At 40.9% G+C, this 27,532-nt stretch overlaps 1 protein-coding gene across 2 annotated transcripts in view; it reads left to right on the top strand.

Annotated features, from left to right (window-relative positions):
* camk1b (calcium/calmodulin-dependent protein kinase Ib) overlaps nt 1-27,532 on the top strand; it is a 56,190-nt gene that overhangs the window by 20,435 nt on the left and 8,223 nt on the right. For both annotated transcript variants that reach the window (XM_033966901.2, XM_033966900.2), the window contains exons 3-4: nt 16,211-16,342; nt 24,415-24,489. In XM_033966901.2, the coding sequence (XP_033822792.1) occupies nt 16,211-16,342; nt 24,415-24,489 (207 nt within the window). The remainder of the gene's footprint in view (nt 1-16,210; nt 16,343-24,414; nt 24,490-27,532) is intronic.

Genomic DNA, 27,532 nt, shown 5'->3' with positions numbered 1-27,532 from the left:
TAAGTGGTTCAATATCAGGATACATTTGTGCAACACTAAAGTGGTCAGTTCACTGAATTCACGGAAACGAGCCATTTACAGACAATAGGCGACAAGGGTGTGAAGTCAGACTCATCACAGCTCTAACTTATTTTACTGCATGACATGGCTGCAGTCCTGAAGTTGAAGCATAGATTTTACTGTCATAACTGGATTTATGCAATAAAAAAAAAAAAAGGTTATTGGACACATCAAAACCACAAATTCAGACACTGAACTTAAGAAAATGGTTTTAAATGCAACGCTGAGTGAACAAATGCACATGCCAAATTCAATTATGTTGAGGTAGAAAAAAAATCTTGTGGTAACTGTCTTTGCACCATAGTGTGAAAAATTTGCCACATTGAGGTTTTACTTGTAAAATAACAACAACAAAAAATAGAGCTGGGCATGAGTGATGGAAAGTGCTGTTCGTAGTTGCTCTAAATGTGTACACTTCACAAAGTAGTATAGCAGCTAACTTGTACTTGCAGTTCACTTCTGGGTCATCTGCTTTTCTTAAATTCATCCATCCATCCATTTTCTTCCACTTATCCGGGGCCGGGTCGCGGTGGCAGCAGTCTAAGCAGGGACTCCCAAACTTCCCTCACCCCAGACACGTCCTCCAGCTCCTCCGGTGGGATCCCAAGGCGTTCCCAGGCCAGCCGAGAGACATAGTCCCTCCAGCGTGTCCTGGGTCTTCCCCGGGGCCTCCTCCCGGTGGGACATGCCCAGAACACCTCCCTAGGGAGGCGTCTAGGAGGCATCCTGAGCAGATGCCCGAGCCAGCTCAGCTTGCTCCTCTCAATGTGTAGGAGCAGCGGCTCTACTCCGAGCTCCTCCCGTGTGACTGAGCTCCTCACCCTATCCCTAAGGATGCGCCCAGCCACTCTGCGGAGGAAACCCATTTCGGCCGCTTGTATCCGCGATCTTGTCCTTTCGGTCATTACCCAGAGCTCATGACCATAGGTGAGGGTAGGAACGTAGATTGACCGGTAAATCGAGAGCTTTGCCTTTGGGCTCAGCTCCTTCTTTTCCACAACGGACCGATACAGCGACCGCATCACTGCAGACGCTGCACCGATCCACCTGTCAATCTCACGCTCCATCCTTCCCTCACTCGTGAACAAGACCCCGAGATACTTGAACTCCTCCACTTGGGGCAGAGACTCACCACCCACCCGGAGAGGGCAAACCACCTTTTTCCGGTCGAGAACCATGGCCTCGGATTTAGAGGAGCTGATTCCCATCCCAGCCACTTCACACTCAGCTGCAAACCGCCCCAGTGCCTGCTGCAGGTCCTGGCTTGATGAAGCCATCAGGACGACACCATCCGCAAACAGCAGAGATGAAATCCTGTGGTTCCCAAACCAGACCCCCTCCGGCCCCTGGCTGCGCCTAGAAATTCTGTCCATAAATATAATGAACAGAACCGGTGACAAAGGGCAGCCCTGGCGGAGTCCAACATGCACCGGGAACAGGTCTGACTTACTGCCGGCAATGCAAACACAGCTCCTACTCCGGTCATACTGGGACCGGACAGCCCTTAGCAAAGGGCCCCGGACCCCATACTCCCGGAGCACCCCCCAAAGGACACCACGAGGGACACGGTCAAATGCCTTCTCCAAATCCACAAAACACATGTGGACTGGTCGGGCAAACTCCCATGGACCCTCGAGGACCCGATGGAGAGTATAAAGCTGGTCCAGTGTTCCACAACCGGGACGAAAACCACACTGCTCCTCCTGAATCCGAGGTTCGACTATCGGTCGGATTCTCCTCTCCAGTACCCTGGAGTAGACCTTACCGGGAAAGGTGAGGAGTGTGATTCCCCTGTAATTGGAACACACCCTCCGGTCCCCTTTCTTATACAGAGGGACCACCACCCCGGTCTGCCACTCCAGTGGTACTGTCCCCGACTGCCACGCGATGTTGCAGAGACGTGTCAGCCAAGACAGTCCCACAATATCCAGAGACTTGAGGTACTCGCGACGGATCTCGTCCACCCCCGGAGCCTTGCCACCGAGAGGCTTGCTAACCACCTCAGTGACTATAGCCAGGGTGAAGGACGAGTCCGCCTCCGGGTCCCCAGTCTCTGGTTCCTCCTCGGAAGACATGACGGGGGGATTGAGGAGATCCTCAAAATATTCCTTCCACCGCCCGACAACATCCCCAGTCGAGGTCAGCAGCTCTCCACCCCCACTGTAAACAGTGTTGGTGAAGCACTGCTTCCCCCTCCTGAGGCGTCTGACGGTTTGCCAGAATTTCTTTGAGGCCGTCCGATAGTCCTTCTCCATGGCATCACCGAACTCCTCCCAACCCCAAGTTTTTGCCTCTGCAACCGCACGAGCTGCGGCACGCTTGGCCCGCCTGTACTCATCGGCTGCCTCACGAGTCCCACGAGCCAACAAGGCTCGATAGGACTCCTTCTTCAGCTTGACGGCATCCCTTACTTCCGGTGTCCACCACCGGGTTCGGGGATTGCCGCCGCGACAAGCACCACAGACCTTACAACCACAGCTACGAGCGGCCGCATTGACAATAGAGGTGGAGAACATGACCCACTCGGATTCCATGTCTCCAGCCTCCCCCGGGATCAGGGAGAAGTTCTCCCGGAGGCGTGAGTTGAAGACCCCTCTGCCAGGTGTTCCCAACAGACCCTTACAATACGCTTGGGTCTGCCAGGTCTGTCCGGCTTCCTCCTCCGCCAGCGGATCCAACTCACCACCAGGTGGTGATCGGTTGACAGTTCAGCCCCTTGCTTCACCCGAGTGTCCAAGACACAACAACAGAGTCGATCATCGACCTCCGACCTAGAGTGTCCTGGTGCCACGTGCACCAATGGACACCCTTGTGCTCGAACATGGTGTTCGTTATGGACAAACTGTGATTAGCACAGAAGTCCAATAACAAAACACCGCTCGGGTTCAGATCAGGGAGGCCGTTCTTCCCAATCACACCCCTCCAGGTGTCACTGTCGTTACCCACAAGGGGGCGTTGAAGTCCCCCAGGAGAACAACGGAGTCCCTGGTTGGTGCACTGCCTAGTACCCCTCCCAGGGACTCCAAGAAGGCCGGGTACTCCGCACTGCTGTTTGGCCCGTAGGCCGACACAACAGTGAGAGACCTGTCCCTGACCCGAAGGCACAGGGACGCGACCCTCTCGTTCACCGGAGTGAACCCCAACACGAAGCGGCTGAGCTGTGGGGCAATGAGCAAGCCCACACCAGCTCGCCACCTCTCCCCGTGGGCAACGCCAGAGAAATGGAGAGTCCAGCCCCTCTCAAGAAGTTGGGTTCCAGAGCCCAAACTGTGCGTGGAGGCGAGGCTGACTATATCTAGTAGGTAGCGCTCAACCTCCCGCACAAGCTCAGGCTCCTTCCCCCCCAGCGAGGTGACATTCCATGTCCCCAGAGCCAGTCTCCATGTCCAGAGATCCGGCCGTCGAGGCCCCCGCCTTCGACTGCCGCCCAGATTTTCAAGCACCGGCCCCTTACGGATCCTCTTGCAGGTGAGGGGTCCACATGAGGACGGCCCCACGTCACTCCTTCGGGCTGAGCCCAGCCGGGCCCCATGGGGAAAGGCCACCAGGCGCTCGCTGTCGAGCACCCACCCCAGGCCTGGCTCCAGGGTGGGGCCCCGGTAACGCCGGTCCGGGCGACATAAATGGCCTTGTTTTTACACTCGTCATAAGGGGCTTCTGAACCGCTCTTCGTCTGACCCGTCCCCCTGGACCTGTTTGCCATGGGTGACCCTACCAGGGGCATGAAGCCCCCGACAACATAGCTCCCAGGATCATTCGGCACTCAAACCCCTCCACCACGTTAAGGTGGCGGTTCAGGGAGGGGGGGCTTTTCTTAAATAGAATTTTAACTTGCTCTGAACGCATAAACTGCTCTACACCATGTCCCATTGAGATCGACCCTGACAGACAGTGAGCCAGCTTCGTAGTGCCAGGAAACAAGGGTTAACCTCAAAGTAACCACTAACTTTTTAATCCTGTTTAGCCCTTTACAAACATACACTTTCATGTGGTGCTTTTATTTCGCTATTGTGTCCATAAATTAAGATATGAACATTAATAACAGTCAAATCGGGCGCTTTCTTTCCTTGACAGTGTTGCTTAGCGCTTGCTCTCTCCTGATTGGCTCTTTGGTTGCTGTGATACTCGCGATCAGAGCCAAGCGCTATGGGTGACGTCACACTCCCTTAGCCCACTTCTTTATACAGTTTATGGCGTAAGAGGTGACAATATCAGTGCATTTATTGCCGCAAATGTGAAGAACTCCACTTATTTCTCCATTAGTTTTGAGTTGATAGGCGGCAAATACGTCTTCATTCCCCACTCTCCTCACGGCACACGGCCTCCTCTTCTGTGTTCACTGTTTGTAAAAGGCTTTTGATCCAAGCCCAGGTCTAAAGATGCGTGTGTTGGAAACCGACCTACTGCAGACCATAAAAGATGAAAATTCTCCAAGCCAGTCCTCTTTAGCCAATCCAAATTTGCCAAACCTTCTCAAATCCTTGCCAGCTTTTCCTGCGTAACATTTCAACATGGATAAAAGTTCACTTGTTTCCTTGTATAGATATTTCCATCTGCTTTGTTTTGTAATAAAAACACTTTTCCATGACACCGATAAGTCTTTTTAATGTGCCTTTAGTTATGTTCAGTATGCATTTGTAATCTTTATCTTTCTGGGCCAATCCACGCTGCCATTTCCTCTTTTAACTTTGGCAGAGACGGGCACATCTAAGCTTGAGGTTAAGTAGATATAAGAGAACTAAAGCTGTTCTTAATTGACTGGGGCATTCCTCGAAATTCAAAGGAGTCGTAAATCTCAAAGATACAAACATGAAAGCACTAATGATAAGGTTATTTTTGACATTTTTTTCATCTTTGTACAGTAATCCGTATGGCTCAGAATTGCAAAATAGAAGAAACAAGTTACAATGCATTGCTGTCCTCGTCTCAGTCCAACCATTATCAGGAATTACTATTATTTAGCATTTGAAATCTTTAAAATGCTTCAAATCTTTCACTAGAATTGCAAATTTCTTGCGTAAAAGTAGCATTTCTACCGTGAACTGCAAGGAATAGTACTATTAAATGTCCTATATTATGCAAAGAGATTGGTAATTCCAGGGCTGAAATCATCCAAAAGATTTTAATGAAGGTGTATGGAGTTTAAAAACACAGTAGAGCACTTCCTGTATTACCACATGACATCACAAGGTGGCACGGAATGTTTTCTGTTGGAGAGAACAGCTCAGTATAAATATGCAGGGTTTGTGTGTTAAACATGTGAATGAAACAAAACACAACTCTAGGTATGTTTGTGATAAGGAAACAACATTATAACAAGCAGAAAATAGTGTAATATCGGCCCTTTAAATGTGGTCTAAATCAGCACACATTTTTTTGCTCTGTTACTACTTAAGCTCATGTTTTGGCAGCATTGTACTTGACAGAATAGTAATAAAAACGCCATGGTAACTAAAAGTGTTATTACTACACAGGGAGCAGGGACACGTCGGGCATTCTACTATTTTTTTGTTGGTAAAAATAATTATTCTTAGCCCAAACCCTATATAATGTAAATTACCATGGGTAGTATTTTCTTGATAATATGGAAATTAGAGTGCAAATATTTTTATCTTAGTTTGCAGGGCTAAACTACAACTTAACCAGGACTAGAACAGGGCCAATATAAGTCTATACCAGGACCAAAATGGGGCCTAAATATGCCACTTCCATTGTATGATCATGCTGCTACAATGCTTTACGTAATCTACATACCTTTTTTTTCCCTTGTTGTTTCTAAACCTGGAAATGTGCATGTGTGTGTTTAGCCCTGTGGCCTTGACCTGGTTCAGCTGTGGTGCTGTCCTTCCTGGACTCTGCCTCAGTCTCTTTCTCCATCTGCTCTGAATCTGAAACTCTTCAAAGTAAACTCTGTGGATTGGATTGGTCTGTTTGGCTGTGGCTGCAGTAGAAGAGTGACCTCGACTGGCCTTTAGACTGCTAAGAGTTATACGCAAATTATATGTTTTTAAGGGCACCATGTTGGGTCATGGTTTGAGCCCAGTTTAGTCCTGGTGGTAGATCTGGTTTGGTCCTGTTCTAGTCCTGATCAAGTTCAGGATTAGATATTTGTCCCAATTTTGACGTGGTCTATGTGCAAATATGACTGCACCCTTAGTGTTTAATTTCAGGTATGGGTGATATATCGATTCTATTTTCGCTTTATGTTAATACTGATTCTTCTGTATTGGTCAATATCGATTTCCAACACCATTTGATACTGATGTTTTTTGGCACTGCCCTGTCTGCCTTTTTGAACAGATGAATGACTCAAAAAAGGAAATAGAAGAGTGTAGCACATTATTTCAGATCCCAGATAAATACATTTTGTTATTATTTTACAAAAGTGAAAAGTGAATTTGTGATCGTTACTTGAACTTAAGATACATTTGTGGGCCTCAATATGGATTTTAAAAGCTAAATATCAGTTATCGGCCACAGCAGACTAAATATTGGATATCGGTATCGGCTCAAAACATTAATATCGACCCATTATTATTAAGTTTAACCAGATTTGAAGATGGCTGCAGCCTGCAACAAGGAAAATCATCAGTCCTTATTTTTTGTCTTATTTAAACCAAATAATAACAGAATTCAACCTTAGATTCATGAACAGAAATGATAGAGCCTTGCGCATCACTTAATAGACATTGGCTATGGACTTCTAGATTAAAATACCCTAAGATGAGAGTTTGAACTCTGGCTGTACATGTGTCGATTAACATCCTCAAGCCAATAATGGTAATACTTATCCCCTTTGTTCAGTATAGTTGATTTATTTTTGGTCATTTAAAATATTCATCAGGGACACACATGGTCCATCTGTAGCAAAACAAATATGGCTGCTTATGAGGAAAAAAGAAAGGAAACAAATATCACAGGGGCTGAAAAACATCACAGAATCAAAGCACTAAACTTGATTTTCAGTTTATTCAAAAAGACGATGACCAATGAAGCTCCTTTGTTTCACATAATTGCATGGTATTACAAAAACTATGACAAAACATTATCAGTCAAAAAAAAACAAAAAAAACAACAAACAGAAATCAACCCTAAAATAAATACTTGTGCCTTAACCTGCTTGATTCATAGAGTTCACTTTATAAATGAATATAAATGGGCTAAAATGGGTCTGGAGCATGTACAGGAAGTTTCTAAACCGTTTTTGTGGACACAGTGATCAGAGCTTCCTTTTTCCTCCGCACAGATGGCAGTTCATTGTCTCTGTCTGACCTCTGAACCATTAGCGCTGTTAGCATTATTAGCATCTCCAGTCCGTACGCTAACTCTAACCTGACCAGCTTCTTCACAGGGACAGATGGAGCATGTGCTGCTAAAATGTGGGATTCTTTGTAACAAAAACACTTGGACAGCACTCAAACGTATTTATCACCATATAAAACAAAGATGCTAAAATGGTCTTGTTTTAATGTGTGTTCATAGCACAACATATGTCATCTCTGGCTCTGAAAAGAGTGGAGCAGATGGGGACAAAAGACCAGAGCTTTTTATAGACGTGTTTAAATCTAACAGCTATTGCACTTTTGGCATATTACACTGGTGTTGGCTTCAAATGTTTGTGGATTTGACTCTTGTTTTTATTTATTGCCACTGGGGTTGTGCAATTAATTATGTTTAAATTGTGATTAAAACTATCAGGCCAGACAATTATTTAAAATATTTAAAATTAAAAGCAGGGTCAGCACATGTGCCTATTGACCTTGGGCAGTCCCAGTTTTGAGCCCTGTGTCCCCTGTCCCACCAGATTTATCCAAAACCACTGATTTGTCTCTGTTTTTTACAAGAACTGACCAATTTGATCCATACCAACAGTAAAAAGGGAATATATTATAATTTGCTTAGTTTAAATACAGAAATATGTGCTTGAAAATGAGCATAAGCAAAAAAAATGCACCTACAGAAGCCCCTCAGATTATGACTGGCACAATGTAACATGCTCTTTTCACAGTTTTATTTATACCAACCATCCCAACCCGGGTATGTCCCAGTTAGTACACTTATTCTTACGGTATTACTGGGTTTCAGAAGACACCACAACATTCTAAAGGTCAATAATATTTAATACAGATGTTATGATATTGGGTTTTAGGGTTCAGTCACTAATAGAAATGATAAGGTTCAATATTTGTGAATTAATGTTTTATTATTTCAACAAAAAGTATGACGTAATCAATAGGAAAAACTGGCTCTTGCCATCTGGTAGAATAACATCATCACATTCTTGAATCTGAAGGCCATCAGTTACTGTAGGTATTATAATTCTGTTCTACAATGTTGTGGTGTGTGTGTTTGTCATTTATTTCTGTATAAAGCATTATTGAATGTCTAAAAAAGCTTATACGTTTAGTGAATTAATATTAATAACTTACTTTTATGTGTTTTTTTGAATTTACTCTACCTGCTGTAGCACTTTGAGAGTTCCTTGAAATGTAAAGTGCAAAATAACTAAAATGTGTTATCATTATTATTAGTTTGAAACTGAAACGCGCTGCTCAGTGAAAGGTGTTTTTGTCTTTGGCCAGTAAAGTTCAGATGTAAATATTTCCCATTGACTCTACTGAAAGAAAGTTATTCATTAATTCAAGTTTACAGCAGCTGCCTTGTAACTGGAAAACTGGTAGTTCTATTCCAGCTTCGATTCACTGTTCTTGAGTTCACTCACATTACCTCTGTTAATGTGGTCTGTTATTTTATTTTATATTCTTAATTTAACCAATAAAGACAACATGGAAACTCCACAAAGAAATTTCCCACGCTGCCTGGGAGTCCAACCCAGGGCCTTGTTGCTGTGAAGTAGAAGCACTAATCTCTGTGCCACCAGTGAGTGTTTTGTGGTGTCTGAGAAGCAGTTGGCACAGATTGACAGCCACACTTTCACCAGTCCGCCTCAGGACAGGCTATGGTGAGTGAAAGATCTTACTGTAGGGCTTTGAGTAACTTGTAAAGCAAAATTGAGCCATTATTAATTTAAAATAAGGAAGTCGATCATCTTATATATATATATATATTTTTTTAAAACTGTCTTCCTTTTTGTGGTCCTGCTCCTTTTTTCCCATAAAACATCTTTCACTTTCTCACGACATGCTAACACAAGCTGAGTAAAACAACTTTATATTCCCGCTCATAAACCTGTTACCGCTGGCTTTGTGCCCACTCTGTTCACCCAAACCACTTCTTCACATAAATATTTGTACTTTACTGTGTCCATCCCATGCTTTCATTACTGTGCATCTATTTTTAAACCATCTCAAAATACGTTCTGTTCATGTCTAACAACTTGTTTAAAGAGGGTGGGATGCAAAAATCGACTTTTGGGGGCTTTCTTCTGTAATGTTTTTCCATCATAAAAAACATGCTTTTGTCATCCATGCATGTTTGAGTAATCTAGTGATCTCTCCTTATGGTTAGCAAAATGATTCTGCTCAATGCTCTGCCCATAAGTCTAAGTCACCCATACTCCCACATGATAATTGTCCATATATATACAAAATCATGATGCAAAACAATACTCTGCAACTTCACAAACCTGATGAGATGTAGAGTGGTTTCATTAGGCAGATGCACGCTGATTGTGTTGCGACAGCGCTCTGAAAGGGGAGCGACTTAGTGCAGAGAACAAAGGTAGAGGGAACTAAGAGTGTCAAAAATGAAACTGAAACTTATTAAACACCATAATACATTGTTTTCTGTAAATATAGCATGTTTAAAACAATAAAAGGGAACATTGTGATTTAAATATGTTATGTGTTAGTAGTTAAAATCCTCTTTAAAATGTAAGAAAAGTCACTATTTTTGAACAAAATCCATGAATCTTGAGCCTGATTTTTTGTGTTTCAGACCACACAAACTCCACAAATGTTTATCTTGTAGCTCAATGTGATAAGTTTTTGTTACTTTACAAATACACAAATTCATAATTAGTTTCAGTTTGGGTAACTGACTTCTGTTGACGTCTTAACTAGAGTGGGTATTTAATACAATTACAATTATTTCTCTCAATAAATTGTATGTTAAAAAGTGTACTAAAGCTCGTTATGAATGATGAGTGCTTATTCTGCCCCTCAAAACAAAGCAACCTGTCTATAATGTGTACAAGGACTTTTAAAACATACATTTCAAAACATGAAATGATAATAAGTTTGTTTGTTATCAATACATGAACTTTTGGGTTCTTTGCTCATTCCTTAAAGGTCCTATACTATGCAAAACTTACTCCTGCGAGCTTTAAGCCATGTTATAAAGTTGTTACCTTCTCAAAAACAGACCTGGAGTTTTGTTTAGTTTTATTCACACATGTTTGAGTAAACCTTTATTATCAGTCTGTCTTCAAGTCTATAGCTCAAAATGCTCTGTTCTAGTTTATGATGGCATGAAACGGTAGATTTCAAGTCAACAGCTCCTTTTACCTTTAGTTCAGATTGGAGATTAGAACTTCCAGGGCTGAATTGATCCAAGTTATTGTAGTGAAGTGGTGTGGAGTTTAAAAACACAGTGAAGCACTTCCTGGATTACCACATGACATCACAAGGTGGAACAGAGTGTTTTCCGTTTGAGAGAAGAACTCTACATATGCAAGATTTGTGTGTTAAACATGTGTGAAAGAAACAAAACACAACACCAGGTCTGTTTGTGATGAGGAAACAACATTATAAAATAGAACAGAAAATATCTAATATGGGCTCTTTAAATATCACAAAGCAATTATCAGATATTGTATCAGTCCATCCATATTATCCCAGACAGTCACTGACCAAGCTGACCCTGTATTGAACTAAACTAATAATAAAAAATAGTAAGCAGCTGTTTGTAGCTCACAGCCCTCTGCCCTGCACCTGCCCTAATATTAAACTATAGTCTCATTACACTGCCATGATATCAGGTGGACCTCTCCATGTTAGTACAGCGGCTCTGGGTGTGCCTGGGGATTTGGTCAGTGTTATTTCTATAAACGTGTTGTGGGCGTAGATTCGAAATATCCTGCTCTCTCGATAAGGGCGTCCTGTTTACAATCCTTCTGTAAACATCTGCGTTTATTCAAGAATGAACCAAAACTCACAGTACATGAAGTTCAGGGAAGGCTCTCACAGTGTTTGAGAGGTACTTATTGATAAAGGTTCTATATTGTCCTCTGTTCTGGTACTTTTGATCGAGGTATCATTGGGGCTTTGTGTTTTGTAACTTATAGGGGCATTGTGTAACTTTTCTGGTTGAGAGTTCACCAACTACTTGACTTTTTGGATACCAGGGCACGGTACAGGTCAGATCTGTGGAGAGTCTACCCTACTGACAAAAAGATATGTCCTATATTACGCAAACAAGAAACATGCTTCAACTGTTAAAATAAGATACAAACACATAACTGCTGGCTAGTTGGTAGCAGCAGGTTTTTCTAGTGAAGGCTGGAGTTGCAAGATTAACCACAATTGAATCTAAGAATGCAATTAGCAAATTGCAAAGGCTGCTGTCATGAAGTACCATCATTTCCTCCACAAACAACAAAATCTGCTGTCTTATTCTACATAAAAACTGTTAACGCTGTAGTTTAGCTCTGTATAAACATGTTTTGAAATGTCCCTGTGTGTCAGATGCCCTCCCCGTGTCTCCATGGGGTCTTATTCTGTGTAAAAACTGCTAATCCTGTAGTTTAGATCTGTAAAAAATGTGCTCTGAAATGCGATTCTTGCATTAGTTTGTCAGTCCATATTTCAGTCTTTAATAAAACATAAATCGTGAATCTAATCCCAGTCACTTTGCTTGTCAGATAAATTGCAATTAGATATTTTTCCCAAAACATTCGGCCCTAGTGGAGATGATCTAAAATGATCTGTTATAGGGAAAGTTTGATACGTTTTTTAAAATTATGTATCACTTGAAGCCTGTACTAATCCCTTACTGTCCACATCCGGTGCAGTAAATTCCTGTATATCTCTCTTTCCTTGTGTCTCTGCATGTTTCTGATTTTCGAGGTTTTAAAATAGAATCAGTTTTCCCGACTCCTCTGTTGTAGTGTCTGCTTCTCGTAGCCTCACGCTTGTATAAAATAAAGCTCCAAGTCTCTGCTCCTCTTCAGCCTTAATCTGTTTAATCTCAGATTGGCTCTGACATAACTCCAGTGTCTGGTCTTAATGCTGCCTCGAAAGCACTATCCAAATCATTCACACTTTTAATTCTGCCAGGAAGAAAGCAGGAAGAATTAGATATCCATTTTTAAGTCCTTTATAGACTATATGACAAAAATATATTTAATTGTGATATTACCCAAACACACTATTAGCAGAAATAGTATAGTCCGGATAATGTGTACCCAGTTTCATAACACTCCCTCTAAGTATGGCATTAATACAGTTTATACAGCTAAAACCGGTTGGAAACAAACCAAAACTAAACCAAAATGACTCTATTGAATCCTCACTAATCCCCAGCTCTTGCAGCCAATCGTGAATCAGTGCTAGTGCAGCCTTTGCAGCTCAATGAGGGACTTTTAGAGGTTTTGAGTTTTCACATAAGACATGGCCAGTCGTGTATATGTCATCATCTGCAGATTAAGGCACTGGCAACTAGTCCTGTCGCGATACTAAAATTTCAAACTTGATTTTGATACTAAGGAATACTTGTAACTGATTCCCATACAACAATCATAACAATACAATGTGACTTTCAACTTTAAGTAATAGTACTTTCTTTCATCTTCCCATGCAGTCTTACATCTGTGTAATCCCTGAGTCGCCCAGGTAGGTTCCATAGTGGTCCATGGGTGCAAGTCTATGGGGTCTTATACTTGTTCTGATACAACTCAAGATCATTCTAAAGCTATTCAGGAAAGATTCATTTCTGTCCTGTGAATGTGAACTCTTTAGTTTCGATACCTGCTCAAATGAGTATCTAGTTTTGATACTAGTTTTAGCATCGATTTGTATGTGATTTTTAATACTTTTGGCATCCAGGTTCAGTTGTGACTGTAGTTCCTTTTGCCCTGAGTACATTCCGTACCTTTAATACAATGAATATGCAGTAGCTTTATCTCTCAAATACATCACAAAAACATAGTGAGACTTGAATGTTCCTGTATAAAAGCAGAAGTTTGGTCATTTTGTCAGACACAGTTTGTTGTTCAGTTTACCCAATGGTATGATGGTGTTTTGAAAAGCCTTTTGCTCCAATTTGTTCATGTTCTCGTAAATGGTAGAAATAGGAAGCTGCAGTGGGAAGTTGGGTGAGGCATTGTCCAAACTAATCAATAGGAGGAGCATTATGGGCCCTAATGGTTGTTCCTCTATTCAATAATTTTGAGCGACAGGGTGGGTACCCTGTCTCCTGCCTCTCTGTAATGAGGCTGTGGGTAGGACTTTTGAAATTGAAAAATACGATAGCAGAACTTTATAGGGAGAATTTTAATGGTACATTATGTATATATTTTATTGTGGGATTTGCTGCTTGCTCATCTCAATGGAGATGCCATTGCCTGTAATCTTCCTCAGTATAGCATTAGACATATATGCTGCATTTATTCAGGTGCTTTTATTTTTAAAGTCTTGAAAAACACACATTCTTACTGTGTGCAGAGTTGCCTCTCCACAGATCTGACCTGTAACATGACTTGAATGCACCACCTCCTTATCATACTATGGAACATTCCAGGCAATGTGGTAATGGTGCTTGGCGGCACGGCGGCTGAGTGGTTTAGCCCTCAGGGTTCGATCCCCGAGCCGCCCGTGCCTTTGTGTGCAGAGTTTGTGTGTTTCTCCACGTGTCTAGGTGGATTTCCTCACTCCGGCCAAAAACATGCACAGTAGATAAGGTCTTCCAGCTTCCAGTTCCAGATCTGGACACTGGGAAAACTGCACTGCAGCACTCACTGCTCCTGAGGAGGTGCCCCAGGTGCATTGAAGGATGGGTCAAATAACCTTAACCAAGGAGACGAGCACCTCCATCAGCAAAATTAAAATGCACCTTTATCTCAACCTCACATTTTAAATGTTTTTGACAAGGTGTTGATTGTTTGACTGGTGTAATCAGATTGTGTCAGATCAGCTGTAGCTTTGACTCTGTTGTTTGTCCCTGGGGTTTGTCCGTCAGGCTGTAGGCGTTCAAACAGACTCTGTCCCAAAGGCTCAGTGGAATGTCCCTCCTTCACATTTGGACCAGGGCCATATCTGAGTGACCCACGGGAGCACGTCCTGTCTCCAGAACAGATGAAATCCCTGACCATGATTGTAAACAGGAAATAGCTTGTTTTATACTACTTAAGCGTGCACTATGTAACTTTTCTGGTGGAGGTTCTGCCATGTGATTGTTTTTATGGAGATTATTGCTTTGCTTTAAAATTTCTACAGTATGGCATTAAACAAGAACTAACACTACCAGGCCAAGTTATAGGTCATATTTGTGGAGAGGAGACCCTGCTCACAGTAAAAATACTTGTTTTTTGTATTTTGAGACACAAAAATACCAGTAATTGAATAAGATGTATCATTTTAATGTGATACTGCTAAACATTCCAGGCACAGCAATAACATCTCCATGGAAACAAGCAGGTAACACTCACCTCAAGAGACGTTGTATTGTAACATTGCATCTGTGGTTGAACAGTAAAAATATTATACATTATTTTGTCATTTCCACCTGAGTTTATAAGACTCACTAAACTAAAACATAGTTAACATCATTTTAAAAAGATTTTGCTAAAAAGCTGATTAGAGCTAAATATTTCATAGAACTGGACTACAACTTTTTTAACAGATGTGACACTACAGTTATTTATCACTACAATATTACTATATTATCCAACCAAAATAAGTAATAATATTAACTGCACAAGAGCGCCCTTGCTTTGTCCCTTTGTGGGCCCTCTCCTAGGCCTGTCACGATAATCACTATATCGACTTATTACTCAAGATATGAAAACTGGAACAATATATTTTCGGGCTCAGTATTTATTGTGTCTCTTTTCTTTGCAAAAGTAGGGACACTTTTTGTATTTTTTTTATATAAAGAGATCATATTTGAGCTCTAGAGGGTAGAATAAATAACATCTGTGGCTTATTATTGGTTCATTCTGCTATTTATCTGTTGCTGCTCAGGCTTTATACTATATATTTATAAATAGGCTTAATGGCATAAAATAATTTCAACATTAGCATTTATCACTATATATCTCTGTAGCAATATATCATGCTTCAAAATGTGTTATTGTGACACTCTCCCCATCACTCCAGTCATGCACGACTTTCTGGGTCCTATGCAAACAGATTTTCATTAATATTGGTTAGCAAGTAGGTAAAATACATATTAAAATTAAAACAAAAAATAATGTTAATAATTTTTCAAGGTCCAGTCAGCCCTGGGCCTTAGAATCGTTGTAACCTCTCCTGCCCTGTTCTGTGAACCCGTGTGCATTTATTTGATTTTTATTTAATCAGGAAAGTCCCACTGAGACTCAAAATGTGTTTTAGGGGAGCCATTCTTCCACTTTAGGGCTTCCCCACTGCCCTCTCTCTGCTCCTCTTTGGTTTTATGTTGAACGTTCAAACCCAGAGTCGCAGTTGGTTCGTGTCACAGTTTGGGCCTCTGCCAAATCCAGCCCCAACTCTCATGTAGGTCATGGGAAAACGACACAGTTAACGTCCTCATTACACTTAACAGACTTTCCCCCCAAGAGAGAAACAGAGAAATGCTGTGTTTTGATTAGGCCAGTACATGCTTTCATGATGTAGCCTTTTGAACTTTAAAATTTGCTGTTTTTACACCACTTGTGAAAAACTGTTATGTCATTGTAGACTTTATTGGCCCATAGAAAAAACGATTGAATTAATCATCAATGCTCCTGGGATTAAACGGGTCAAAAGCAGTGGATCAGATCTGAGACAGGATCCTGGTCACAGATAAGTTTGTATTTTAATATGTAATATGTATTCAATATGTTTAAATTTCCCTTGGAGATAAATAAAGTTATTGTGGTTGAATGGAGGATTTGTTGATAGCCCATGTTTCAGGTTTTTTCTAATACTTTTGTCAACGACACTGTGTTTTAATGTGTAGATATTTTACCACTTAAATAAATGTTTTAACATCTCCTTCTTGTCTGTTTCAGGGGGGCTTTCTCCGAGGTGGTCCTGGCTGAAGAGAAGAGGACCCAGAAACTCGTGGCTATAAAATGCATCCCCAAAAAGGCTCTAGAGGGAAAAGAGACGAGTATCGAGAATGAGATCGCTGTTCTCCACAAGTAAGTACTCCACATATATTATAATATTTACTGCTGCTGTTAGGCCTGTCACGATTAAATATAGCTAAAGTAAATATAGATGATAAACGATAATATTGAATCTAATTAACACAACAACCCAAGACCAGATTTAAACCACAGAAACTATTCTAAATGTACAATATTGTTAAAAATTTTAAGCTGCAGTAAATAAATGGCAGAAAGAAACACTTTGCATCTGTAATGAGTCATAAAAGTTATTAGTTCAACTTTTTATGGCTTAAATCTTATTATAAAGCCAAAAAATAACCTTAAAAATACCAGTAATGCAAAGAAAATGTACACATGATAAATATTGACCCCAAAGATATATTGTTGCATCTTTCATATATTGAATGATAAGTCGATATAGTGGTTATCATGACAGGCCTAGCTGCTGTGTATGTGAATTATTGTCTTTTCTTCTGGTACTTCTCTGGAGGTATTCTGTGCCATTTACTGTTTTTCCTCTAAAGTCCTTAGCTTGTGCAGAAAGATGAATTCTCTTAATGTCCGTGAACCCACAAGAATCCATCTTGTCAGGCACCCGCTGTTGTGATTGGATCCAGGCCACCACTGGTTCAGAGATCGGACCAATCACAGAGCAGCATTGTGGTTTTGGGGCTTGAGTCAAAGGTGAAGCGACCAAGTGAACCAAACCAAAACATGGCAAAAGCAACAGACATACTTCAGACTGTCTTAACAAAAATAATAGTAAACGGTCAGGTTTTTATATAGCACTTGTCCATCTACAAGGCACTCAAAGCGTTTTACCTCAAGGAACAACCCACCCGTTCACACACATATTCATACAACTGTGTGCACAGACAAGGTAGGTTAAGTGTCTTGCCCAAGGACACGAGAACATTCATTCAACATTCATCTGTGGGAGCTGGAATTTCATAACCAACCTGTGGGTCAGTAAATCTAACTGCTCAACCAACGTATGTCGAGAGCCGGATTCGAACTTCCAACTTACTGTCGCCCCATTACTGACAATTTTATGTGTCTTTGTGCATTTGCTGATGGGAAAATGTCTATGCTTTTCTTGTAACTGGACTTAACAAAACTTGTATCTGCTGTTGTGTCACTCAGACCAATCAGCTTGAAGTATTTACCAAAAAGTTCTACCGTTTCCCGACAACAGCGAGAGCCATCCCAAACTGATAAATGTGCTGAAGAGTGCTACACATCAATAAAGTCTGAATTCCAAACCACATGGCTTAAAATTTGAATTGCATTGTGCTCATATTTTTCGCCCCACTCAAGTGTAATAGTTTTGTAATGTGCACTGTAGTTCCTTATAATGCACTCAACCACTTCTGCTCCCCGCTGCTGTAACTATAAACCCAGTATGTTCACTAATATCCATCTGAAATACTAGCTCCAACATGGTGAATTTTTCATCAGTGCAGATCTGTTACCGGAGCATTAGAATGTTTATCGCCCAAGTGCATCCCATATGAGCCGGGTAAGCTTTATGACAAGGAGAAATCCAATATGGCCGACAGATCGTGCGACCGGTTTACTTACATTGGTTATGCAGATCATGATATTTGATAGGAATGTTTTTTTTAGTAAGTAATACATGCATCAATGAATCACCAAGTAGGAGTTCTGTAGAGTTTACTGTACTACAGTTTGAACAAAAGCTGTTCAGTTGTGTTTAACCTTCAGTTAATGGTGGGCCGAATATTGTCTACCAGAAATTGTTGTTTAAAAGTGAATTTTCTCTCTGTCTCCTATGTTTCACCCCCCCCTCACTGTTTCTCTCTCTTGTTGCCTCCCCTCTCTCCATCTGTCTTTCTTGCCTTGTCTATATATCATTCAGCTTTCATTCTTTCTCTTCACATCTGTCTTTCCCTCTTTTCATCCATCTATTTCTCTCCACTCTATTTCTCTCGCTCCACTAATTTTTCACTTTCTCCACTCGCTCTTTCTCTCATCTCTTATTCTTCACCCCCTGCATTCTGTATCTTTTTCTCTATCTCGCTTTCACTCCTCTCTCTTTCTACCACTTTCTTTTCTTCTCCCCCTCTCTCCTTTCTGCATCTCTTTCCCTCCCTGTCTTTGTTTCCTCTCATTTTTCTCTCTCTCTCTACCTCCTGCCTCTCTCTTACTCGCCTTCCTTCTCCATCTCTGTCTCCTTTCTTCTTTTTCCACATCTCTCTCGTCTGCCCCCTCTTTTACTTCTCCCCATCTTTTTCCTTGCTTTCTTTTTTCTTCTTCCCTCTTTGTTTCATTATTTTTCTACATCCTGTCTCTTTTTTCTCTTTTGCCATCTTTCTCAATATGTTCTTTCTTTCTCTCCACCAATTGCCTTTCTCATCTCTCTTTCTCAGTCTTCCCTCATCTTCCTCTCTCTTCCCTTTCCAGTTCGGTCTCCTCTTTCTCCCTCTCTTCCTCTCTTTCTCTTACTCTCACTCACTCTCCTGTTCACCTCCTGCTTTTAACCCTATTTCTGGCTTTCTTCCCCATCTCTCTCTCTCTCCTCCTCTCCTTTGTTCTTTCTCTTTCTCCCTCCTGCTCCCTCTTTCCATCTTTCTCTTTTTTTCTGCCGTTAAAACAAAGATGGAGGTGGCAGGCAGTAATTATCAGGTGTGTTCAGATGTGTTCATGGTGGAATCACAGCCCACAGTGAAAAACCTGGACAGTTATTTATAGATCTCATGCTGCTCGGGCCATCACGACTTCAGTTAGCAAACATGAACAAATGATAAAATACAGAACAAGCAACACAAAAAACTTGAACATGATAAAGTATCTTGCTCAACGACACAGTGGTACAGTGTTTAGTGCTACAGCCTCATAACAGAAGGTCCCGAGTTTGACTCCTGGACTGGGTGTGGCCTTACTGTTTGGATATCTTTGTAATCCTTCAGTCATCCAGGTAGGTTTCATGGCAAGCAAAAATTTTATTGAAAATTTAATTCTGAACAAGAGGAGAGGGTGAATATACGCTTTGACACTCATCCAAGTAGCTCTACATGATCCTGGTATTTTTATGTCACGACTCAAGATGTGAACATTAATAACAGACACATCAGGCGCCTTCTTTCCATGAGGTTTTGCTCGGCCTGAATGACAGCATCGCTAAGCGCCCGCTCCCTGCTAAATCAGCGGTGCAGGTGCTAAGGGGCGTAACGTTCAACAGCCTCGCTCCAGACTGGCTTTTTGGTTGCTATGATACTCGCTGTCGGAATTCCAAATATGGAATTTTGCCCCAAATTGACCCCTATGACCTCTAGCTTCGATGAGCTTCATTTGACGGGAGCCAAACGCTATTACAGTTAGGAGTATCTGTTATTCGTTAAGTCACTCGTTGCACTACCCTAAGGTGTGAACTGCTACCTGAGTCATATTGCTCTGTATGAAATTTTAAATGTTCTCCTTGTGTATGTGTAACATCGCGCCAAGTGCTCCGGTTTCCCCTACCACTATAAACATTGTCAATCTCTGTAAAGAATAAGTACATTTAAAATAAGTAGGGATGCACCGATCCAGCTTTTTCAGTTCCGATACCAATATTGATGTTTTGATTTTAAGTATCTGCGCATTCCTGAAATTGAAGGTCCTATATTTGGCAAAATGGAGTAATATGGCCCATATTACTATTACTATTACTTAAACCAACACCAGTGTATGGAGGGAAACAGCTCTTATTTCTTTAGAACACAGTGAACATATTATACAAGAGATCCAATTGTGTTATTCAATTGTTATTTATCCTTCTGAACAGCTTTGTATGAATAAAAGTTCAAATATTATGAGACGGTCTAGGCTAAAATAAGCCTGTAAATAGTCTTAAATTTACAGGGGAAGTTTACATGTTTCTGTTGATTTAGCAGAGAGAACAGTGTCCCAGCATGTCCCATTTATGTGCTGGATTCCTCCTCAGTACACACAGTGGTGCATATTTATAATGTGGTTATTTATAATGTCACTGCAGCCCAGATATGTTAATGATTTAACAATGATTTAAAACCAGGGTTCATAATCTAGATTTTTACACGTTTTATGTAAAAAGATACCTGCATTTGTGGTTTCTCCCATTCGCATATGTGTTTCTACAAATATTCTGCTCAAATGGCCTTCACTATAAACCATGTCTTGCTTGCAGTTATCGTTTTAACCTTTTTTTCTGTGTCACTCCATGTGCCTTCGGGAATGTCAAGATTGTTTCATTGATTGATAATCCTGGGTAGTATTGACAAAAATTAATATCTCAATTTAAGAGTAAACTTTATTTTTTATCATTATATCTACAAAACACCTGATCATAAGAGTTAAAAATACAATCCTGGTATATTCTGCAGTAAATTTGACATATTCATTGTTTTGATGGTTAAAATGGCTGTATTTCAGATTAAGTTTATGGAGGTAGTTTAACAGAGAAATACCATTGTTTGAAATTATAAATTGCAGAATATCTTGTGCTACATATATATCAATTATCACATGTGTGCAAATCTATATTGTCATATCATGAACCACATATATAATTTCAAATTGAATCATGAGGGACCCTGTGATTCTCAACCTTATACCAGTATGAAACAAGTAGATATTGTTCCAAAGGGGCGACAGTGGCTCACAGAAACATTGACTGACCCAGAGGTTGGCAGTGTGTCCTTGGGCCTGACACTTAACCCACCTCACCCCTAGTGTCTGGTGTATGAATGTGTGTGTGGTTTCTTGGTGTGAAGTGCATTGAATGTCAAAAAGCACTACATAAAAATGTGACCATCTACCAAAGTTGTTCATTGTCATGTTCATTAGATATGGCTGTAGCTTGATGCGCTTTGGAAACAGTGGTCACTCTTTTCCTGCTCCTGTCTCATCTCCTGGCCAAATATTTATCAGACTTTGGCTCTTGGCATATTTCTGTTTAAGGCGATTATAAAAAATAAGTGTGGTGTGACCTTTAGACCTGTTTACTGACTAAAGTAGCAAATACTGTCCAGCTAAGGAACAAAATAGCTGTAAAGGGCAGACAGCCATAAACAGCAATATGTCAAAGATCACTTACAGTATTACAGAAACCCCCCGTCAAGAAGAGAAGAAAGTACAGATACCTGCTCTCAAACACAGTGAAGTAAAAGTAAAAAATATTCACTGTAAAATCTACTTAAGTCAAGTACAGATACATAAAAATTCTACTTTACTGTTTGTACTTCGTTACCTTCCACCACTGTCCCCTGTACTATTCTCTATGTATAGTATTATTAGTGAACACGAGCTGCAATAAATAAATGAAACACTGAATGAGTCATAGAAGTTATTTATTCAACCCTCCATAGTTCAAATCTTATCATAGTACAGACAAATAATGAAAAGTTCCCCACTAGCTCAAAGAAAAAGTCCCCGTGATAAATATTGACCCCCAAAAATAATTGTTTCATCTGTCATGTTTTGGACAGTAAGTCGATATAATAATTCAGCCATTTATCTGGTCATTCTGTGGTTCTTTTGTTTACCTTTTACATCATTTTTGTTTTTTTTATGCATCTCTATAAACATTTGGGTTTTTTATGTTGAATTGGTAGTTAAAGTAGGTAGTGGAGTACACAGCTTATGTTACTTTGACTAAGCTGCTGTCAAATACTATAAAGTGTAGAGTGTGTATTGACCCAAGTGAGAACCAGCAGAAATGTTTATGCCATAAATTCTATTATTTTGACCTGGATGTGTCATGAAGTACAGTCATATTAAATACCAGACAGTCTTTGGGCTGTGGGTCTGAAACGGTCCTCTACTTCTCATCGCTAATATAAATAAGACTAAAGCCAGACTGATAATAATGTAAAATCGTGTTGGCAGAAATTAAAGTTGCACTATGTAAATTCTCTGGAGGGGTTGTCTGTTAAACTTGCATGTATTTAGTTGTGTATATATTGCTAAAACAAATATTTTGAGTAAGATTCTTACTGTGAGGGGGGTGTTTCGCCACAGATCTCATGTATAACATGGCCTAGCGGCGTCACCTACTCGTCTCACTTAATGCCATATTGACGAACACTCCCAGAAAAGCCATAACATCACCGTGGAGACAAAGTTTTTTGTGCAGTAATCGAAGTATGGGTCTTTCTTTTGTGTTTTTTTCAGTGGTACCATAGCACTGTATATATAAATGGGCATAGCTAACCTGCTAGCTGCCACATTACAAACAGGAAGTGAGCATGAGCGCACGTCCAGCTCCTTCGACTCTGACTCCAATTCACTTCCTAAACCTTCACAGGTTTGATTGATAGTGTTGCTAAGTGCTAGACCAGTGGTGCAAGTGGGAAGGGGCATTCATTTTGACAGCTTCGCTCCTGATTGGTTCTTTGGTTGCTATGATACTCGTGGTCAAAATTTAAAATGTGGAATACAGCTCCAATTTCACCCATTTAACCACTAGCTTCAATGAGCTTCATTTTCCTGGAGCTGAAAGCTGTGGGTGAAGTCACACTCACTTAGTCCACTTCTTTATGCAGTCTATGGACGCGACTTAATTTCTTGTTTTTACACAACGCCTTTAAAATGTCACATGTAACATGAGGACACGTGTGAGAAGCTGGGATAAAGGCAGCTTTTTTCAGTCCATAGCCAAGTACTGTTAAGTATATTATTGTTTTAATTTGTTTTATCTATTCAACTCTAACGTAAAAGGGAAAATAGAGAGATCGCTATCGCCATCACTAAAAACAAATCTGTTAACTGTTCAAATGTCTTTAAGAGTGAAGACATTTTGCCACTTCAGTTACTGTGTTAGAGAAGGAAAGAGGAGCTAGTAACACTGAAACTAACACACCCTTGTTGTTTACATAAAAAGGGCTGTATATGTTATTAGTCAATTCCATTGAACCTCTCTGTGTTGACAGTGCAATAGATTATAGCGCACACCTTAGCCATTCAATGGACTTGACTAATAACAGATACTCCTACATTAAAAGAGAAGAGTGCTGAATAAAAATCTTTTTGTCACATGCACAGCTAAACAGAACCATCTGAGCCTGGATTGAAATATGGTCAAAGTATAGGGCCTGTTTCTACTCCATAAAATATACAGCAGTGACTTACAAAACCCTGTCAGAACTGAAGAAGCTACTTGGATGAGTGGAGAAACTTTGTATAGTTGACAGAATTCATTTTTTGTGGTAGGTAATACAACTTTTTATAAGAACAATATAAACACAAAATACAAAAATTGTACATTATTATCATGATCATCTTTTTTGCCATATCCAGGTGAGTCAACAGGAGGACAAAGTGGTGTGTTGTCTGGGGCCCCACGGTCTTAGGGGCCCAGAATTTGACCCTCTTCCTATACATTTACATTAGAAGGGGGCCCATGTGAGGACTTCTTGCCGCAGGCCCCCAAATCTCTTTCGACGGCCCTGGCCATAACCCTCACCCTCAATGTCTAGACTAGTTAAAATAAAGGGTGCCTCAGGTGCAGTGCGGTTTACTGTCGGTGGTAAAACAGTTCTCTATAATTGAGTGTTTTTGACGAGGCCAGATCTGAGGTGCGACAAAGGCCATGCACGACTCACTGTGGCCACCAATTATCCACAATGCTGTTCACCTGTCCTCTCTTTCCTACACCAAGTACAACATTAAAAAAAAAAAAAAAGCAAATTTAGCTGCATTAATTTGATGTCTCTTACTCAAATGTGGATAGAGGCCGGCATTCCTGTATTAATATCATACTCATTTTAGGCCACAAATATTGAACTTATAATTTATTAGTGAGAAGAATTTATGATAATACTACAATATATACAGTCTTAATAAAGCAGGAACAAAGACGTAATTCATAACAAAATGTTTATTAAGAATGATTCAGTCATGCTTTATAAGGATGCAAATGGTGTAGTTGGCTGCTTTTGGGTCCTTTGGCAAGACACTACATCCGCCTATGTTGGTGGCATTCAGAAAAACCAATGGCATAAAATGGCTGCCCCTAAAAGCAATTAGTGTTTCATTTTTAACAGTTTAAAATAAAAGTCAGATTCTTTTTTTTATGTTTTTTTAAATAAATGTATTTGTTCCTTTTTCTTTTTTCTCTGCAGAATCAAACACGCCAACATTGTTTCGCTGGAGGACATTTTCGAGAGCAAAACACATCTGTACCTGGTCATGCAGCTGTGAGTATTACAATCTTCTTCATGTTCCACCAAGAAAAAATTGAAGTATCGGTTTTAAAAATTGCTTTCAAACTGGTTTAAAAAAACACACACAAAACTAGGAGTCACTTAAGTTTTACCCCTCGACATAGAACCTTTTTTCTGTCAAATGGAAGATCTAATTTATTGCTCATTGTTTTTCATTTTCACTCATAGACTCCACAGGATCTCTATAATTCCTATAATCACATTTATATTGTCATGTTTTGACAATACACTGCTCTATCCTGTGTCTATCTCTATCTGTCTCTTTTCTGTTTTTATTCCCTCTTTTTTTCTCTCCCCCTCTCCAGTTACCCCCCCACTCTCCCTCTCCCTCATCACAACTCTCTTTCCATCTCTTTACCTCCCCTGTCTCTCTCTCCATCCCTCTCTCTCCTCTACCTTCCCTTCTTCCCCCCACTATCTCTTCTCACACCTGCCCCACTTCTCTCTCTGTCTCTCTCTCATCTTCTCTCCTTTTCTGCCTCCCTCCTCATGTCTCCTTTTTCACCTTCTCCTCTCTTCCTCTCCTCTGTTTATCCCTATATATTCTCCCCTCTCTCCTTCCTATGCCCTCTATCTCTTCACTCCTCCACCCTTTTCTCCCTCGCCTTCACTCTTCTCACACTTGCCCCCTTCTTTTTATCCCTCTCTCCTTTTCACCCGCCTCTCCCCCACCCTTCCTTTCTTCCTTCAGCTCACTCTCTCCTCACCCTCCGCTCTATCCTCTCCCTCTTGCCTTTCTCCTCTTTGCTCTCCCTCCCTATTTCCCTTCCACTATCCCTTTCCTTTCTCTCCTTCCATCCTTGTCTCCCTCCCTCTCTCCTCACCCTCCTCTCAATGGTCCCTCCAATCTTCCCTCTCTCTCTTGCCTTTCTCCTCTTTGTCTCCCCTTCCCCTCTCTCCTCCCCTCCTCCTCTCTCCTCTCTCTCTTTCTCTCATGATTTTAATTGCAGCCTGTAGTTCCCGTACAAAGGGCTGATGGTGGTCTCAGGTGGGGGCAGCTCCACCCTCCTCCAGTGCTCAAATGTCAAAAGAAAAGAGCAGCACATTTAGAGGAGCCTTCTCCAAATGCATCAATCATTCATGCGTTTATCAAAGAACAGAAGCAAAGGGGGAAATGGGGGCTGTAGGTTACTGAATTTGTCTAAACTAGAACTTAACCAGGCCTAAAACAGGACTAAACCAGGACTAAACCAGGACTAAATCAGGCCTAAACATAGGATAAACCAGTTCTACACCAGAACTAAAACGGGACTATAGCAAAACTAAACTAGGACTAAATCAGATCTAAACCAGGAGTAAACCAGGAGTAAACCAGGAGTAAACCAGGAGTAAACCAGGAGTAAACCAGGAGTAAACCAGGACTAAACCAGGACTAAACCAGGACTGAACTAGGTCTAAACCAGGACCCTAAACCATGTCTAACAATAGTCAACAATATGGGACAAGAAACAAGAATTTAACCTTACAAAACCAGTTCCAAACCAGAACTAAATCAAATCTAAACCAGGTCTAAACTAGGACTAAACCAGGAGTAAACCAGGTTGAAACCATGTCCAAGTTTTATTCCGGATGTTGCCATGGGCGCCACCATCGTCATTGGGGTTTTATTACTTTGCATGGGGCTGCCGATCTTAAATATACAAATAAGAGAATAGGGGGAAGTGTTGACTTGTTGGTCACATGAACATAGAATGTTTTACACACATCAATCTTCCATCTATCCATCCATCCATGCTTTTTCTTCCACTTATCCAGGGCCGGGTCACGGGGGCAGCAGTCTAAGCAGGGGACTCCCAGACACATCAACCTGCTTTATATTTTATGAATGGGATTCCCACTTAACCAGAAGTGCCACCGCAAAAAATGCTGTTTAGTAGCATTTAGAGGCAAAAGGGGGCCGGGCTGAATGATTTAACCAGGAGTAATCCAGGACTAACCAAGGTCTAAACAACGGGTACACAACATCAATGGTATCTGATCTAAACCAGGAGTAAAACAGGACTAAAGAATGGATAAAGCAGGAGTAAGCCAGAACTAGTCAACTATAAGGAACTAAACCAGAATCTTTACCAACCATAACTTAACTTTATAAAACCAGGTCCAAACCAGGTCCAAACCAGGTCCAAACCAGGTCCAAACCAGGTCCAAACCAGGTCTAAACCAGGTCTAAACCAGGTCTAAACCAGGAATAATCTAGGTTTAAACCAGTAATTGGGTCTAAATAAGGCCTAAACTTGGACTAACCTCAGACTTGACGAGACCACAACTAATATATTAGGTCTCAACAAATAAACCATAAAGGATCAAACTAGACCTAAACCAGGACCAAGCCAGGTCTAAACCAGGACCACACCAGAACTAAACCAGGTCTAAACCAGGACTGAAGCAGGTGGGTAAATTTGTAGCCTGATGTCTGCGTTTATATTGTGCTACCAAGGAAACACATTGGTTAAAAATAGCCTGTTTCTTTTTACATTACTGAGTCTTATTAAAGGCATGGGAAGCAGACACATCCATTTTAGTTAAGTGAGCTTTTGATACCAGTGCTGTTCTCGGAGATCAGTCAAATCCTAAAATTAGGTTAGATTCATGTAATGTTTGGGTTTTCTTATTATTTATACTCAAATTTTAAATTATGATCGGCCGTTTATCTAACTCAGCATTTCTCTAAATGTGGTCTAGGGTCCCATTTATGGCACATACATTTATTTTTGGTAGTGTGCAGATCAGGAGACAGGGCGCATTCACACTTATCCTGGTTTGGTCCTGGTTTGAGTCCACTTAAGTCCTGATGTAGATTTGATTTGTTCCAAGTCCAAGTCCAAGTCTAGTCCTGGTTTAGTCCCAATTCTAATGTGATGTGTGTAAAGTCAAAACACAGCCTTTGTACCATTTTAGTTCTGGACTTGACAGCAATGCTTGGTCATGGTGTAGGATTACAGTTTTTATTTATGTAATATGGAAGGACAGTACATGTTGATGATAAATTTCAGGTACAGATTAACAAAAAAATAAC

The sequence above is a fragment of the Periophthalmus magnuspinnatus genome, chromosome 5 (genome assembly GCF_009829125.3).
Source record: "Periophthalmus magnuspinnatus isolate fPerMag1 chromosome 5, fPerMag1.2.pri, whole genome shotgun sequence".
In the NCBI taxonomy this organism is placed as follows: Eukaryota; Metazoa; Chordata; class Actinopteri; order Gobiiformes; family Gobiidae; genus Periophthalmus; species Periophthalmus magnuspinnatus.
Note: the sequence above shows the minus strand (reverse complement) of the source record. Positions and strands in the feature narration are given on the sequence as shown.